Consider the following 17,719-nt stretch of genomic DNA (forward strand, 5'->3'; position numbering starts at 1 on the left):
TACTAAAACCATTATAATTTTAGGCGAATAGGCAGTGTTTCACATGGGGCACAGTCAGGGGCGCCGCTAAGGGGAGGTAAGTTAGGACGATTCTAAGGGCCCATGCCCTTTAGGGGCCCCCAGAGATCTGCTTTGGTGTGGTGTGGGGGGGGGCAAACTCATATTTTGTCATAGGGCCCAAAATTGCGAGCGGCGCCCCTGGGCACAGTTTTCATTTCTCTCTAATTTGAAGAGTTAGGTTTGGGATTTACATGAAGTGTGAGCCTGTTGTCAATTGTTGGTTAACTAAAGCACTCTCAATTTTAAGCCATACAGCAACTTTTTCCAAACTGGGGTTTGTGCTGAAACTGCAGGGGCTTTGTGTATTGATGAAATACAAATAATTATTAAATCATAAAAAAAATTAAAATTAATGTTAAAATAAAAATAAAATACTAAAACGGTTAAATATTTAGTTTACCTGCATTTCATGTGAACATTTACTAACATGCAAATGTGTTAAATTTTTTGAAATATTAACTTAAATATTTACTGCTTCAGCTGACAAAAATGTTTGGGATTCCTTGCCATACAGCACCAAACTACAGTTGAGGTCAAAAGTTTGTATACACCTTGTAGAATCTGCTAAATTGTCATTATTTTACCAAAATAAGAAGGATCATACAAAATGCATGTTATTTTTTATTTAGTACTGGCCTGAATAAGATATTTCACATAAAAGATGTTTACATATAGTCCACATTTATAAAAATTACCCTGTTACATACACTTGATTCCTATTACTGTGTTGTTACCTGAATGATCCACAGCTGTGTTTTTTGTTTAGTGATAGTTGTTCATGAGTTCCTTGTTTGTCCTGAACAGTTAAACTGCCCGCTGTTCTTCAGAAAAATCCTTCAGGTCCCACAAATTCTTTGGTTTTTCGGCATTTTTGTGTATTTGAACCATTTCCAACAATGACTGTATGATTTTGAGATCCATCTTTTCACACTGAGGACAACTGAGGAACTCATATGCAACTATTACTGAAGGTTCAAATGCTCACCAATGCTCCAGGAGGAAACACAATGCATTAAGTGAAAACTTTTGAACAGAATGTGTACATTTTTCTTATACTGCCTAAATATCATATTTTGTTCATTTAGTACTGCCCCTCAGAAGCTACAAAAGATACTAACATGTTTTCCAGAAGACAAAATAAGTTAAATTTACCCTAATCTTAAAATTTCTTAATGCATTGCGTTTCCTTCTGAAGCATCAGTGAGTGTTTGAACCTTCTGTAATAGTCGCTTATGAGTCCCTCAGTTACCCTCAGTGTGAAAAGATGGATCTCAATAGCATACAGTTGTTGTTGGAAAGGGTTCAAATACATAAAAATGCTGAAAACCAAAGAATTTGCAGGACCTGAAGGATTTTTCTGAAAAACAGCAAGCAGTTTAACTGTTCAGAACAAATGTAGAACTCATGGACAACTATCACTAAACAAAAAACAAACAAACACACAGCTGTGGATCATTCAGGTAACAACACATTATTAAGAATCAAGTGTATGTAAACTTTTGAAAGAGGTCATTTTTATAAATTCAACTATTATTTTCTCTTGTGGACTATATATATAAAAAAGATCTTATTCAAGTCAGTACTAAATAAAAAATAACGTGCATTTTGTAGAATCCTTTTTTTTTTTTGGTAAAATAATTAACATTTAGCATATTCTGCAAGGTGTACGTAAACTTTTGACATCAACTGTAAGTGTATCTTAGCTTTAATCCACATTTGTTCAGTACTACATGCATATTAATGCAAGAATATTTAAATAATGAACATTAATAGTAAAGTCACACAAAAAAGGATGGGTTTCATATAACTTCCTAACTTGTCACATGGCAAAAGCAAAATACACGATGGAATGACAACAAAAGAAAAGATGAATGTCAGGTTATATTTTAATATCTGATCACTTTTCCTCCAATAGCAGCGAAATACAAGTAACTACACGTTCATTGCTTCACCACCCCAGTCGCTATTGGAATTCAAACGAAACACATGGTGGAGCTGTCAATCACGAGGGCCCCGCCCTCCAGTATCCACACTCATGATCAAAGCCAAAACTCAAAACAACGAAAGAGAGATATATAATAGAGAAAGAAAACATCATAATGTGCGTAAAACATCTCGCTAGTTTATCGTATCTGACATGAGCTACAGCTATTCCGTTCACAGTTCTCATTCCGCCCCACGCAGGGGAAAACTTCACCTCCGTCGCGCCCCAATGGGGATTCTCTGAACACACGCATGCAATGGGGCTCAGAAAAGGTGCAAACAAAAGTCGAGGCACGGTTGAAGTGACACTAAATTGGCCTCTTGTATTTCCACTCCCCCTCTGAGAGAGAATAAAAAGGCATGAAAACAGAGTAAAGAAGTAAAGTGTGGCACAACGACACAACTAATGCAAAGGTTACCTTTTTGTATGAAACACACGTTGCTTAGTAGAAGTGTTACTGAATACTGTGAGAATGAATTCTAAAACTTGCCAAGAAATTGTCCAGGTTATCTTTTACCCCTAAATCAAAAGTAAAAGGATAAATAATTAGATATTTTTTATAAACTAAACATAGTTTTCCCATTATATTCTCTTTTCTTTTTTTACAATAATTACTTAAATAAATCTATATTTTTAAATTAAAAGCCACATACAGTTGAAGCCAAATGTTTATGTACACCTTGCAAAATCTGCAAAATGTTAATTATTGTGCCAAAATAAGAGGGATCATACAAAATGCATGTTATTTTTTATTTAGTAAGTATCTTCTGTAGCTTCTGAGGGGTAGTACTAAATAATAAGAAAAAATGATATAGGCAAAATAAGAAAAATGCACAGATCTTCATTCTGTTAAAAAGTTTTCACCCCCCTGGCTCATAGTGCATTGTGTTTCCTTCTGAAGCATCAGTGAGCATTTAAACCTTTTGTAATAGTTGCTTATGAGTCCCTCAGTTGTCCTCAGTGTCAAAAAATGGGTCTTAAAATCATACAGTCATTGGAAAGGGTTCAAATACACAAAAATGCTGAAAAACCAAAGAATCTGTGGATTTTTCTAAAGAACAGTGGGCAGTTTAACTGTTCATGACCTCCTTTTCTTTTAAATTCAACTATATGTAAACATCTTTTATGTGAAATATCTTATTCAGGTCAGTACTAAATAAAAAACAATAACATGCATTTTGTATGATCCCTCTTATTTTGTTAAAATAATTAACATTTTGGAGATTCTGCAAGGTGTATGTAAACTTTTGACTTTAATACATAATTATTAATTAACTTAATTCATTATTAATATTAATTATGGTCATGAGAAAATGGGGAAAATATGTTTATTGTATTAAATAATGCTTCAGATGTCTTAATTCTTCATAAATAAAAATGTAATAGCTTAAATGGGATGAAATATGACCTGGAAATGTTCGAGACGAATTTCATCTGTAAATCAGTGAATGTAAACCTGTTGAAGTTTTCTAAATCAGTAGTTTCATCTGTAAAACTACACCACATTGTATATAAATATGTACACGGAGTGACGATCTGTTGCCTTGACAAAAGGCGTATAATACATGACTATAGCAACACTATGACTAATATCAACAGGGTGTTCACAGTAAAACCAAAGGCCTTTGTAAGGTTGTCAAAACGGATTGACCGACAGGATAAATAATCCACTTAAACCTCACCGAGTCTATGAGAGGTGCAAGCAACTCATGTTGGGTTGGCGGTGGAAACCCTTTGGCACTAAGAAACACAGTCAGAAACTGCTGCGAGCAGGATATGCATCAAGGCAAACCAGAGCGTGTGAGTTTGTGTGTGTGTCGCTTCCCTAGAAACTCAAAAAAATAACTAACCCGACCAGTTTGGCTCTTAAATAGATGTATGTCCGTCCTGATCTCTTTCGCTTAAGATCTTTCGATTAGAAAAACGAATTTGTGATTTACTTATATAGTTTCCTACTATGAAGCTGCTATAAAGTGAAGCACCAGTCATATTGGAGCAAACAGAAAAGGGCCTAAAACAGAGCCGAGAGGAACCTCTTAAGATTTACATTCTATGCTAAATAAGTCTTGAAATAATTGTCATAACAGTCCGACGCAATGCAGCGAGTGCACTGACATACGTAAAGAAGATTTGGTCTGTCTTTAAACAGTCGTCGTTCTCTTATAAACGCAATGGAAATGACTCTAACATGCATTTTTGATGCTGTTGCACTAAAAGGGATGTGAATGAATTCAATTGCGCAACATGAGATGACTATTAAGAGTCAATAAACTCCCAAGATCTCACATCCAAACATGAAGTGCGTCATGCAGAAATGAAAGCGTATTATGGCCGCGGTTGTAGTGGGGCTCTAGCTTATATAGTAGCGTGTCATAAAAAAAGAAACGTCAGTGGATAGTACACTACATGTCCAAATAAAAACATCTAAAACATGTCAGTAAGCCACGGCGTTAGAGGGTAAGAAACTGCAACACAGCCAAAGGTCAACAAGCAGAATGTCTCCCAATAGAGGGTTTGATGGGAAACCAGGACCGTGGGTTAAAGAAACGATAAAGAGAAAGACAGAGAGGGGGAGAGAATGAGAGAAAGAGAGAGAGAGAGAGAGGGGAATCATAACACGATTGGCCACTGCTGTGCCACCGCTGCTCATGATGGGGCGTCCAGGCACTGGGGTCTGTTTAAAATGAGCTGGTGGAGGGTGTGGTCAACCTCTTCCCAATGTAGACCCTAAAACAGGACAGATTTAATAGTGTATTTAGTTACATTCCTGTATCTTTACTTATATATACACTGCTGTTTAAAAGTTTGGGATCAGTACTATTTTTAAAGACTGTTCTGCTCATCAAGGCTGTTTATTTGATTAAAAATACAGAAAAAACTGTAATATTGTGAAATATTATTGCAATTTAAAATTGTGGTTTTCTGTTTTAATATATTTTAAAATAGAATTTATTCCGGTGATGCAAAGCTGAATTTTCAGCATCATTACTCCAGTCTTTAGTGTCAAATGATCCTTCAGAAATCACTCTTAGATCTGATTTATTATCAGTGTTAACTACTGTTAAAAGTTTGGGGTCTGTAAATTTTTTCTTTCTTTCTTTCTTTAATTTTATTCAGCATGGATGTGTTAAATTGGTAAAAAGTGATAGTAAAGACTTATTAGGAAATATTATATTATTAGGAAAGATTTCTATATTAAATAAATGCTCTTTTTGTGCTTTTTTATTCACCGAAATATCTGAAAAAAAGTATCACAGGTTCCAAAAAAAATATAAAGTAGCACAACTTTTTTCAACATTGATAATAAGTCAGCGTATTAGAATGATTTCTGAAGGATCATGTGACAATGAAGACTGGAGTAATGGCTGATAAAAAAAGCTTTGCATCACTGAAATAAATTATATTTTAAAGTATATTATAGTAGAAAACTGTTATTTTAAATTGCATTAATATTTCATAATATTACTTTCCTCTGTATTTTTGATCAAATACATTTGAAGTCAAAAGTTTACATACACCTTGCAGAATCTGCAAAATGCCAATTATTTTACCACAATAAGAGGAACATACAAAATGCATGCTATTTTTTTTATTTAGTACTGACCTGAATAAGATATTTCACTTATAGTCCACAAGAGAAAATAATAGTTGAATTTATAGAAAAATTACCCTGTTTTAACCATTACAGAAGGTTCAAACCCTCACTGATGTTTCAGAAGGAAACACGTTACATTAAGAGCCGGGGGTTGAAAACTTTTTTAATTTTAAGTTAAGAGTAAACTTATTTTGTCTTCTGGGAAACATGTAAGTATATTCTGTAGCTTCTGAGGGGCAGTACTAAATGTATAATATATGATATTTAGGCAAAATAAGAAAAATGAACATCTTCATTCTGTCCAAAAGTTTACACCCCCAGCTCTTAATGCATCGTTTTTTCCTTCTAAAGCATCAGTGAGCGTTTGAACCTTCTGTAATAGTTGCATATGAGTCCCTCAGTTGTCCTCAGTGTGAAAAGATGGATCTCAAAATCATACAGTCATTGCTGGAAAGGGTTCAAAAACACAAAAATGCCGAAAACCAAAGAATTTGCGGGAACTGAAGGATTTTTCTGAAGAACGGTGGGAAGGTTAACTGTTCAGGACAAACAAGGGACTCATGAACAACTAACAGTAAAAAAATTAATAAAACAGCTGTGGATCATTCAGGGAACAACACAGTATTATTTTCTCTTGTGGACTATATGTAAACGTCTTTTATGTGAAATATCTTATACAGGTTAGTACTAAATAAAAAAAATAACATGCATTTTGTATGATCTCTCTAATTTTGGTAAAATAATAAGGTGTATGTAAACTTTTGACCTCAACTGTAAATGGAACTTTGATGAGCATAAGAGACTTTTTAAAAAACATTAAAAATCTTACTGATCCCAGACAGTATCAGTAAGAATACAATTTTTTTAAACAAATAATTTAGTCCATTTTAACTGAAGATGCAGTGGGTATTAAAACAGTAACACAACAAATTTTGATTAGATCTTGATTGAGCCGGTATAGGTGTGTGTTAGCGTGTTAACACTCACCCCAGTCCCAGAGCCAGGATGTGGGTGAGCAGCAGCGAGGGCATAAACACTTTGAGGAACTCAGCGGAGAACACGCCTCCCTTCTTCATAGCACCTGTCTTTCTCATGCTCAGAGACACCGATCCAGAGCGCTTCGGGTGGCGGAAGTGGAATTCCCTGCGAATGGCCAAAAAGGATCATTATACTTATCTCACCAAACCTCCGTTGTGAGTTTGGTACTTTACTGATAGTTTTTAAAAATAGGTTTAATAAAATAAAATAAAATTTTAAATAAATATTTTTCAAAATGACAAAGTATTTTTAAATACAAATTCTAAAAATAACATATCAAAATACAATCATTTTTAAAAACTCATTAAAACATAAATCATTTTTTAAAGGGGACATTGGATGTAATTTTCACTTTTTGTTTTTAGCATTTTAGCTTTTTTTATATTTAGTTTCTGGCATGTCTGCAAGCTCAGAAAAGCTGAAAAGAAAACACGCAGCAAACTTGTTATGGACTTTGAGTTGGAAACTCTGTCATCCAGCGAGCTGTTTCAATTTGTTTTTTTGTTTTTTTATGTAGATCTAAGCCATGTACACTACCAGTTAGATGTTTTTGGACAGTAAGTTTTTTAATGGTTCTTAAAGAAGTCTCTTCTGCTTAACAAGCCTGCTTTTATTTGATCCAAAGTACATCAAAAACAATTCCATTTTGAAATATTGTTACTATTTTACTCCAGTCTTCAGTGTCACGTGATCCTTCAAAAGTTATTCTAATATGATGATTTGCTGCTCAAGAAACATTTTTTATTATTATTATCATCAATATTTAAAACATATTTTTTTTCTCTTTTAAATAATACACTATATTATATAAAAGCTTCTTTTTTTCTTTTTATTTTAGGAAAGAAATTATAAAAATGAATACTTTTATTTAGCAAGGATGCTTTAATTTGGTAAAAAGTGATGATAAAGACATTTATAATGTTACAAAAGTTTTCTATTTCAGATAAATGCAGTTCTTTTGAGCTTTGTATTTATCAAAGAAACCTGAAAAAAATCTACTCAGCTATTTTCAACACAATAATAATAATAATAAATGTTTTTTGAGCAGCAAATCAGAATATTAGAATGATTTCTGAAGGATCGTGTGACTGGAGTAATGATGCTAAAAATTCAGCTTTAAAATCAAAGGAATGGCATTTTAAAATATATTCAAATAGAAAACAGTTATTTTAAATAGTAAAAATATTTTAAAATGTTTCAGTTTTTGCTGTACTTTGGATCAAATTAATGTAGGCTTGGTGAGCAGAAGAATGTTACTGCCAAGAAACGTTTAACTGGTATGTATATATTCACGTGTCTTGTGTCGACACGCCCCACAGAAGAGAAGAGCGGGGTGAGCAGTAGCTCATTATCATTTAAAGAGACATGCACCAAAATGAGTCACTGTAAACAAAGCTGTTTTTGACAAGGTCAAAAGGGAGTTGTTTTACACAATCATTGAAGAATTTTAAGTATGTTACAGACATTTCATGAAGACACTAAAGAATCATACCAACTTGTGGATCTGATGTCCCCTTTAAAAAGTAAATAAATAAAATACTTCAATACAAATAAAATAAAATAAATTTGTTTAAATAAAATAATTTAATAATTAAATAAATAAACATTTTTTAAATGAAATAAAATATTATAGTTCATTTTCACAGAGAATTAATTATTTTATTTAATTCATTAAGACAGTCTTAAGTAGCACAGGTATATTTGTAGCAATAGCCAAAAATATATTGTACAGGTCAAAATGATGAATTTTTTTTAAAATGCCAAAAATCATTAGGATATTAGGTAAAGATCATGTTCCATGAAGATATTTTGTACATTTCCTACTGTAAACATATCTAAAAATAAGTTTTTAATACTAATATGCATGATTAAGAACTTAACTTAGACAATTTTAAGGGCCATTTTCTCAATATTTCGATTTTTTTGCACCCTCAGATAACAGATTTTCAAATAGTTGTATCTCTGCCACATATAAGCAAATTTAGCTGATGTATAAATCTCAATTATGACTGATTTTGTTGTCCAGGGTCACATTTGTTTAGAAATTAATGCATTTTTCATGTGGAAATATGTCTTAAGATGAAACTTAAATTATTATATGTTCTTACTTCGGGGGAATGTTCTCTGGTCGACTGGACCAGTCTGCCACCCAACTCTCCCCTTTATTCATGAGGATATCATCCTCTTTGTCCTTCTCCAGACTGTCATCTTCTGACTGAAGGAGATGAGAAAAGACCAACATGTGTTACAAACGGTATTTGTATCGCTCTTAGTAGTTTAGTAATCTCTGTGTGCTGCTTTTACCTGACAGTCTCTCTCACTGGGCATCTCCACATCAAACATGATCTGCCCCTCATCCTGGTCAGGACTGTGTGGTCGTGGCGGGCTGTAAACACATCAGAGAAATGTAAAATAAAGATTGGGGAAAACAAGAACCGGTCAAAACAAGAGCAGTCAATGCAATTTGCGAAAGAAATCAATTAAATCTTTGTGTGTGTGTGAGAAAATATTTATGTAACCTCCTTTGTAATCATTAACATTTTCATTAGTATCTGTAATTTAATTACACATTTTGTCTCAGTAACTCTAACAGAGTAGTTACATTTATTTTGTAATTAAATTACGTAACTCCATTACATGTAACTAGTTACTCCTCAATACTGACTACCATATTCACTCTTCCTTAGTCAATTATGACAAATACTCAGGTCATAATAAATGTTTTTTAATAAAATGAGTGTACATGAATGCCATAGTGGTGTCATGAGAATGCAAATACATCAACTTTAGCTCGTACTTTCTCACACTAGTGCTAAAAATCTTCCTGTCCTTGTCCTAAAAATAAGAAATGAATATGAAATGTTGGTGCACGAAACCATGACTAATATCATGCAAGTAAGTGGACCTCAGGGACAAAAATAAAATGCCTCTAAGTGATTTTTTAATAGTACACATAAAATGCAATTACAACCTGACTCATTTTACGAATATAGATGTCTTGAGAACTGTGTTGTTATTGTTACTAAAACTGAGATTAAAATTGTTTTTGTAAATTAAAATAAAGCTGAAATATTAGAAAATAAAATATTAGATAAAAACAGTTAAAAAAGATAAAATATGTTTAATTTGAAGTACTAAAATTACTCAAACCAAAGTTTAAATAAAAAATAAATTAAAGATAAATTACAAATTAAACATTTTAAGCACATAATATAATTATTAAAATTAAAATAAAAACTAAAAATGTAAAAAATAAAAGCCAATTCTAAATATAAATAAATACTTTAATAGTATGTAATATTGACATAACATTGTGAACTATTGTAGTTTTTATTAATAGTTTTAAATAGTTTTACATTTTATATTTTTTATTATATGTAATATAATATAATATTAAACAAAAATTAAATGAGTCTATATAGTTTTTATTCGTTTTTATTTTAGTTATTCAACATTAAGAAGATTAAGCTAAACTAAATACAAATGAGAAATGTTTTCTTGGCAACTAGCTGAAATAAAATGAATGTAATTATTTTTTTTATATGTGACCCTGGACCACAAAACCAGTCAAAAGGGTCAATTTTTTAAAACTGAGATTTATACATCATCTGAATTTATACAAAGCTGAATAAAATAGCTTCCCATTGATGTATGGTTTGTTAGGTTAGGACAATACATTGTTAAGATATTGAGAAAATTGCCTTTAAAGTTGTCCAAATGAACTCTTAGCAATGAATATTACTAATCAAAAATTAGGTTTTGATATATTTACGGTAGAAAATTTACAAAATATCTTCACGTAACATGATATGTACTTAATATCCTAGATTTTTGGCATAAAAGAAAAATGTATCATTTTGACACATACAAGGTGTTTTTGGCTATTGCTACAAATATACATGTGCTACTTACGACTGGTTTTGTGGTCTAAAAGCACATATATATTTTCTTTTTATTTAAATATTATTTAAATTAACATTTATTTTATTTAATAATGTTTTTTATAGCTCTCTACTTTTTAGCCAATCAGAAACATTCTCTTCCTGTCAATCATTTTGAGTGTTCCAGTTTGAAGGGCGGAGTTTCTGTGAATAAAGGGAAGTGAGCGGCCTGTTTCTCTGCTCCAGTGTTACCAAGTGAAATCGGGCTGCTTTCGTACTGTTGCCGTGGGTTGTTTTTCATGCCAGCGGGTTGAAGCGACCCCAATAACATAATATTGCTCATTTTACCAGAGGAAACCCACCATAAACCGTGTATTTTACCCCCTCGAAACGCTGCTAATTTTGGGCGAGTCTTGAGTAGCAATTGGGCGGGTTTTGTTGTGAAAACCTGGCAACCCTGCTCTGCTCATACCTGTTGCAGGATGAGCTACTGGGGCTGGACTCGTGCTGGGCGTCCAGTAGGATTTTCTCCATGTCTCCGTTATGGATAGAGGAGGAGGAAGGCACATGCTCCAGTCCTCCTGTTAGGACCTCCTCTTCCTCCTGCACGGCCTCCAGGGCCTGTGAAGCCTGGGACTCGCCTTGATTCCCGTTCCCCAGCAGCGAGGGCAAGCTGGGGTTCTGCTGCTGAGTGTTTCCATTCATCTCCAGCTCCACCCAGGACCCTGAAACACACAAACAGACATTAGCACCGACTCCTGCTTCACAGAACTAATGCATCAGTGATTTCAAGGGACCTGTCTTTAGATATTCTTAAAGGGATAGTTCACCCAAAAATTTTAATTTGATATTTATCTGCTTACCCCCAGGGCATCCAGGCTGTTGTGAACATGCTCAGGACAGTTGGACATTGCAGAGGTAAAAAAAAAAAAAAAAATAATATATATATTTACATTTTGATAGGTTTATAGTAGGAATTTTACAAAAAATCTTAATGTAACATGATCTTTACATAATTTCCTAATGATTTTTGGCATAAAAGAAAAATCAATAAATTTGACCCATACAATGTATTTTTGGCTATTGCTACAAATATACCCCAGCGACTTAAGACTGGTTTTGTGGTCCAGGGTCACATATGTACATGCTTAAATTGGAGGGATGACTGTCATGGCTTCACTATAAAGTCAATTTGAGTAAAAACTGGCACAACTCACCCCACTTTCCCCTACTGAGTTAAGGGTATGAACACTTATGCAATGTACTTATTTCAGTGTTGTATTTTTAATAAATTTGTCAAATTTGCAAATCTGGTTTTTGCTTTGTCATTATTATGGTGTATGGAGTGTAAATTGATGTGGGGAAAAACTAATTTAAAGCAGTTTAACATAATGCTGCAACAAAACAAAATGTGAAAAAAATGAAGGGGTATGAATACTTTTGCAAGGCACTGTATATGACTGACAGACTGCAATGGTTTGAGTTAAAAATCTTTGTGTTCTACTGAAGAAACAAAGTCACCTACATCTTGGATCCCCTGGGGGTAATTTTCATTTTTGGGTGAACTATCCCTTGAATCCAGTGAATATACTGTACAATTAGTTTTTCATGAGAGTTTCTTAGCATATGTGGGGTGTAGAGTTGAACATGCGTTTTTAATTCAGTCTTTAGGCAGACTAAAAGCGATAAGCGATGAGAGAGCACCCAAATTTTAAGCAAAGGAGAGCCAAAAATGCAAGTTTTGCTCAAAAGGGAACATGACTTGTGAGAACAAACATCTAGTGTTGACCCGGTGCAAACATGAGACACATGTCTGTCCCGTCTGACCCTCACTGTTGCCAGGCAACACAGAAAGATCCACAGACAGGTCCCATGATGCTTTAATAACATGACAGAGTGCTGGGATGTTGCTAGGGCATTGTTATGCGGTTGCTAGGGTGTTCTGGGTGGTTGAATCCACCTTGAAGTCTCTGCAGTTGCTCAAAACTAAATGAGTAATTTAAAATGTGTGCACTATAAAGGGAAATAATCAACAACATTTGTCGTAATCAAGCAGCACTAACAAGCCAGTGTCCTGTTTTTTTTTATGGCAAAATCCTTCACAAGCCCACAACATTGAACTCTTGTATTTGCCCACAGATACTGGCATGTTGCCACGGCAGAATACATTCCAGCAGCTCTTCATCTGTGAGCATTTGTTGTCTCACTGCATCACAACAACACAAAATGGAGAAGACTTCAGACTTGCATTAAAAGAGGGACCCCGGCCAAATCTGCCAACTAGATTAACCATATTAACCACTCAGAACACCCTAGACAACCTGTTTACAAGTTTTGCATTGGCAAGCACCACTCACATGTTTAAACAAAATATAAAATCTAGTTTGTTAGGTATGAAAGCTTATTTTCGGCCCTGAATTAAAAAAAAATCTAAAAGGTAATTGGGTCATTCCATGTTAACTTAACCAGAGGTCCCCGCTCAAATTTTTGATTTTACTAATATTTCTTCTGAAGAAGACAGACATGCATAGTGATGAAAGCCAAAATATTAAATGTCATGGGTGAATATTTACTGAGTGATCTACTATTTTGATATAGGGAAAACAAGATACAATTCTAATTTCAACATTATTTCTTTCTCAGACATTGTTCTTTAAATAAAACAAGTATCAGCTGTATACAAAGTGACCAACATTTGGTTTTCGACCACTGAAAATGGGTAATATTTAACAATCTGGACATGGAGCCTCATTGAGATCCCCATATCTCTGGGATTAAGCAATTTAGGGCCTTGGAATTTAAGATTCCAAAAGAGAAGTTTATTAAGAACTAGAATCTAAAATCATATTGTGATATCTTTGATACTTCTTGAGTTATAGTCATACAAACTTTGGAAAATGAATATTTATGGCACTCGGATAGAAGGAAACAAGATACATCTCTAGTTTCAACATTATTTGTTCTTCAGACATTCCTCTTTAAAAGAGAAGAAGTATCATATTTTTGCAAACTGACCCACATTTGGTTTTTGACCACTGAAAATTTGTACATTTTAACGATTTACTCCTGGAGCCATATTAAAATTCTAATATCTCTAGAATTTAATCATATAGGGCCTTAAAAATAAAGATGCCAAAAGTAAAGTTTGTTAAGACCCAGTATCTAAAAAGGCATTAAGATACCTTTAATACTTCTTGAGATATAGGCATGCATTTTTTTTGAGTTTGTAAGTTTAAATCTCAGAATTCTGAGAGAAAAAGTCAAATTGCAAGTTTGTATCACGCAATTCTAAAAAAAAAGTCCAAATTGCAAGATGTAAACTTATAATTGCAAAACAAAAGTCAGAATTGTGACTATATCTCGCAATTCTGACTTTATTTCTCAGAACTGTGACTTTATTTCTCAGAATTGTGACTATATTTCACAATTCTGACTTTATAACATGCAATGGCAATTTTATATCTCAATTCTGATAGAAAAAGTCACTATTCACTATTGCAAGTTTGTATCACGCAATTCTAAGAAAAAAGTCAGAATTGCGAGATGTAAACTTGCGGAAAAAAAAAAGTACGAATTGTGACTATATCTCGCATTTCTGACTTTATTTCTCAGAATTGCGACTTTATATCTCACAATTCTGACTTAATAACATGCAATTGCAAGAAAAAAGTCAGAATTGCAAGTTTGTATCATGCAATTCTAAGAAAAAAGTCAGAACTGCAAGATAAAAAGTTTTTATTCCGTGGTGGAAACAGGCTTCCACATTAACATCTATGGACTGGAACTTGGTGAAAATGGTGTGTACTAATGTCTTTCTGTGTTTGAAATAAGACACCTTCTGATGTTTATTCATGTTTATGTCTTGCTATAACTAGTAAAGAGGAAGAGATGGTCGGTTCCAGGTAAAGCGATCTGACACATCAAAGAGCCAAAAAAGGTATTTATTGTTTACATTTTTTGCAAAATGACAAAAATTGACAGCTGAAACTTTGTTTCACACCAAAAGTAACTTGTCTGCGTGCTGTCAGTGTCCTCTTTACTCCGCATTGTATTATGTACTGTGTAAGAACGTAGAACAGTAATTAAGGGGCCAGGTCTTTGTGAAAGGTCAGTTCTGAGAAAATTTCGTAAACTCAGTCAGAATTGCTAGAAAGAAAAGCAGAATTCTGAGTTTATATCTCGCAATTCTGGAAAAAAAAAGAATTGGGAGATAAAAAGTAGCTATTTAAGTCGCCTTTTTTATCAGGCTGGCCAAAAAAGTGGTAAACAACTACTTCAATGTGCTAAAATATTCAAACGAATGCCGAGATAACACACCAGCTCTAGTTACACAACTAAACACACTGATCCTGGAGCAGCTCTGATGGAATTCACTGCAGGACCGGAGCGGGACGGAGGGAGGGATTATGTAATCTCTGGCACATCAAACCCTCTCCCATCCCCCTGCTGTGTCTGTAACCCAGATCTGTCTGTGCACCACAGACGCCCATAAACCTACTATTCACCCTAACTAAACCCTAACTAGTAAACAGTACTCGTTTTCACGACTTTGCACCTTCCGAAAGACAGACAGTGTCCTAAAACATACTGAGCTGTATCATAGGATGGTTAAATGCTATCTAGGTAGGTAGGCAACACAGGTTTTGAGTGTTTATTAAACAAATAAATGTAAATCTGATGTGTACACAACACCTGCATCTAGTCAACAAGAAAAGCATTTGCAGCTTCCGAGTCAAATTTCCAAGCGCAACAGGATATTCAAGAAGAACGATTGTTGGGTGGGACTTGATTTGACCAGTCAGGAATTGATTGTATAGTGAAAAGTGCTTCTATATGACAAGACATTTAAAAAGAGGGGCTTAAAAATAAAAAGTCAGCAAGTCGAAAAGTCATTAAAACGAACTATTTTTCTTCAGAATGATGTGCATTGGTGAATTTTGCACAACAAGATCATGTGCATGTATTAAGAAAGCATAAAAGCATGTTTATATCACTTATATCGACTTGTTTAGACATGTTCTTTTGGAGCTTCTTGACAGATTTGAGACGGAGTTAGAGAGCCGCCATAAATTACACAATAGACCCTAAATTACTTTATTACATCACTATACAACTAGTGCAACCAGAACCGCACAGACAGCATTGAAATGTTGTTACTAACAGCTTTACACCTTAAATATTTTCAGATAATTTGCATATTGCTCTGAGCTTTTACCAAGTTTAAACTCATTGCACAGAATGCCACAGATTTTACCCAAAAAATCTGCACATATTCTGTCTGAGCCAGATATTTGTAGAAATATGCATGAATGCATATAAAAATCCATTTACATTATATTAAAATCTACAATGCTTGCTTAATTTGTGGTTCTAGATGATGCAATTACATGCACTACAAACCTTACGGTGTTATACTTAAAAGAAGTACGAAAAAAGAAGGAAATATGTGACCCTGGACCACAAAACCAATTTTAAGTAGCATAGGTATATTTGTAGCAATAGGTCAAAACTTTTCTTTTACGCCAAAAACCATTAAGATATTAAGTGAAGAACATGTTCCATGACAATATTTTGTATGTTTCCTAATGTAAATATATCTAAACTAAATTTTTAATTAGTATGCATTGCTAAGAACTTCATTTGGACAACTTTAAAGGCGATTTTCTCAGTATTTAGATCTTTTTGCACCTTCAGATTTCAGATTTTCAAATAGTTGTATCTCAGCCAAATATTGTCCTAACAAACCATACATCCATAGAAAGCTTATTTAATCAGCTTTCAGATGATGTTTAGATCTCAGTTTCAAAATATTGAGCCTTATAACTGGTTTTGTGGTCCTGGGTCACTGCACTTCATTTTTTTTGTGCTTAAGATACATAAGGAATGTGAAAAATTAAGAAAATGTCCAGAGGTTTGGGGTGATCTGACCGGTTAAAGATTTTTTAATAATGTTTTAATATGTAACAATCAGTATCACAAGTTGAGTGCTTTCAAGGAACTGTTCTATAATGCAGTTAAACAGTTTAAATGTTTTAGTAATGCTTATTAAACGCAAACACTAATAGCTCATTGTTATCGCACCACAATCAAAGTGATTCAGTAACATCTGCTGAATAAAGGAAGGCTGTGGCACGCAAGTGCACAAATCTGAAGTATAACAGTGTGAAACTCCCATAGATTCACCAAAGCTGTGCAAACATAGGCCTTAATTGTCCTAAAAAACTGTAAAAAGTAAAGCTTAATTAAATGTTCCCAACAATGGAAAAAAAGGGAAAATGTCTTATTAAACTGGTTTTCAGAACAGGACATTAACAAAATTCACTTCACAAGTAACGTTAGTGAAATTATTATTATTTAAAAATAGCCCTTGTGTGTACTTAAGTGTGGTATTTTTGTGATAAAAGAAAATTATTGATTTTTTAAAGATAATTTATTCAATATATTATCTCATATGATGGGGAGCATGAAAATACTGCTTAACAGGCATGACCCTGCTACTAAACAACTAAAACAGAAATGAGCACAAGATAAACTGTAAAATATTAAGGCAATACCCACCCAAATTAAATCGCAATGAATTCAGTTTCTTTATTTATTTACACGCCCCCCGCCTCCATTTTTCTTAGATCCCCTCTTCGCCTTGTTTTGATATGAGCGTAGCCCCGCCTCCACGGCGCTAGACTAATACCAATTGGCTTACGTTCCATCAATCATTCTGCGTTGCCTAGCAACGCTACAGCGACTCCCGCTCCCGTTCAATCTCATTCGCTCTCGCGTCATGACGCCATCTAACGTTCCCGCCCTGTCGCCCCTCCCTTACGAGCGAGGAGGAAATTCCAGCCATTGAGCGAAGTGAGACAATAGATGTTGCATAACAGCGCTTTAAAGCTCCAGAGAAAAATACAACCCACACACAGAACCGTTTTAAAGCGATATTAGGAGCCCGCCTGAGCTTTCCCTGCAGAAATACGGACGGAGGTTTACCGTTGAGTCCCGGTTCTTCATTGTTGTTCAGCTGCGCGGCGGCTGTGGTGGACATGTTGCCTCTCCAGTCACTCGCGTCCGTCAACACGGCGCGCTCCCGCCCGCTCCTCGTGCACGCGCACATGCATCTGCGGCCACTGAATGGCTCCACCTGAGCGCGGGCGCGACGTCATCACA

At 34.3% G+C, this 17,719-nt stretch overlaps 1 protein-coding gene across 1 annotated transcript; it reads right to left on the reverse strand.

Annotated features, from left to right (window-relative positions):
- Positions 1-1,928: 1,928 nt before the first annotated feature.
- On the reverse strand, positions 1,929-17,658 carry bnip3la (BCL2 interacting protein 3 like a). Its single transcript, XM_073819131.1, has 6 exons — positions 17,543-17,658; positions 11,031-11,283; positions 8,982-9,063; positions 8,786-8,892; positions 6,627-6,782; positions 1,929-4,771 (listed from the first exon to the last, which is right to left on the reverse strand). Exons 1-6 carry the CDS (start codon positions 17,595-17,597, stop codon positions 4,723-4,725), a joined length of 702 nt encoding a protein of 233 aa, XP_073675232.1. The 5' UTR covers positions 17,598-17,658; the 3' UTR covers positions 1,929-4,722.
- Between the last annotated feature and the right edge of the window lie 61 nt (positions 17,659-17,719).

Source organism: Garra rufa, chromosome 15 (genome assembly GCF_049309525.1).
Source record: "Garra rufa chromosome 15, GarRuf1.0, whole genome shotgun sequence".
NCBI lineage: Eukaryota > Metazoa > Chordata > Actinopteri > Cypriniformes > Cyprinidae > Garra > Garra rufa.

What these genes read in the sequence shown, in the direction of transcription:
- bnip3la (XM_073819131.1), bottom strand. Translation starts at nt 17,597, where the DNA reads ATGTCCACCACAGCCGCCGCGCAGCTGAACAACAATGAAGAACCGGGA. An exon ending in CCAGTGAGAGAGACTGTCAG is followed by an intron (nt 8,893 to 8,981) that starts GTAAAAGCAGCA and finishes CATCTCCTTCAG; the next exon opens with TCAGAAGATGACAGTCTGGA. An exon ending in CCAGAGAACATTCCCCCGAA is followed by an intron (nt 6,783 to 8,785) that starts GTAAGAACATAT and finishes GGCCATTCGCAG; the next exon opens with GGAATTCCACTTCCGCCACC.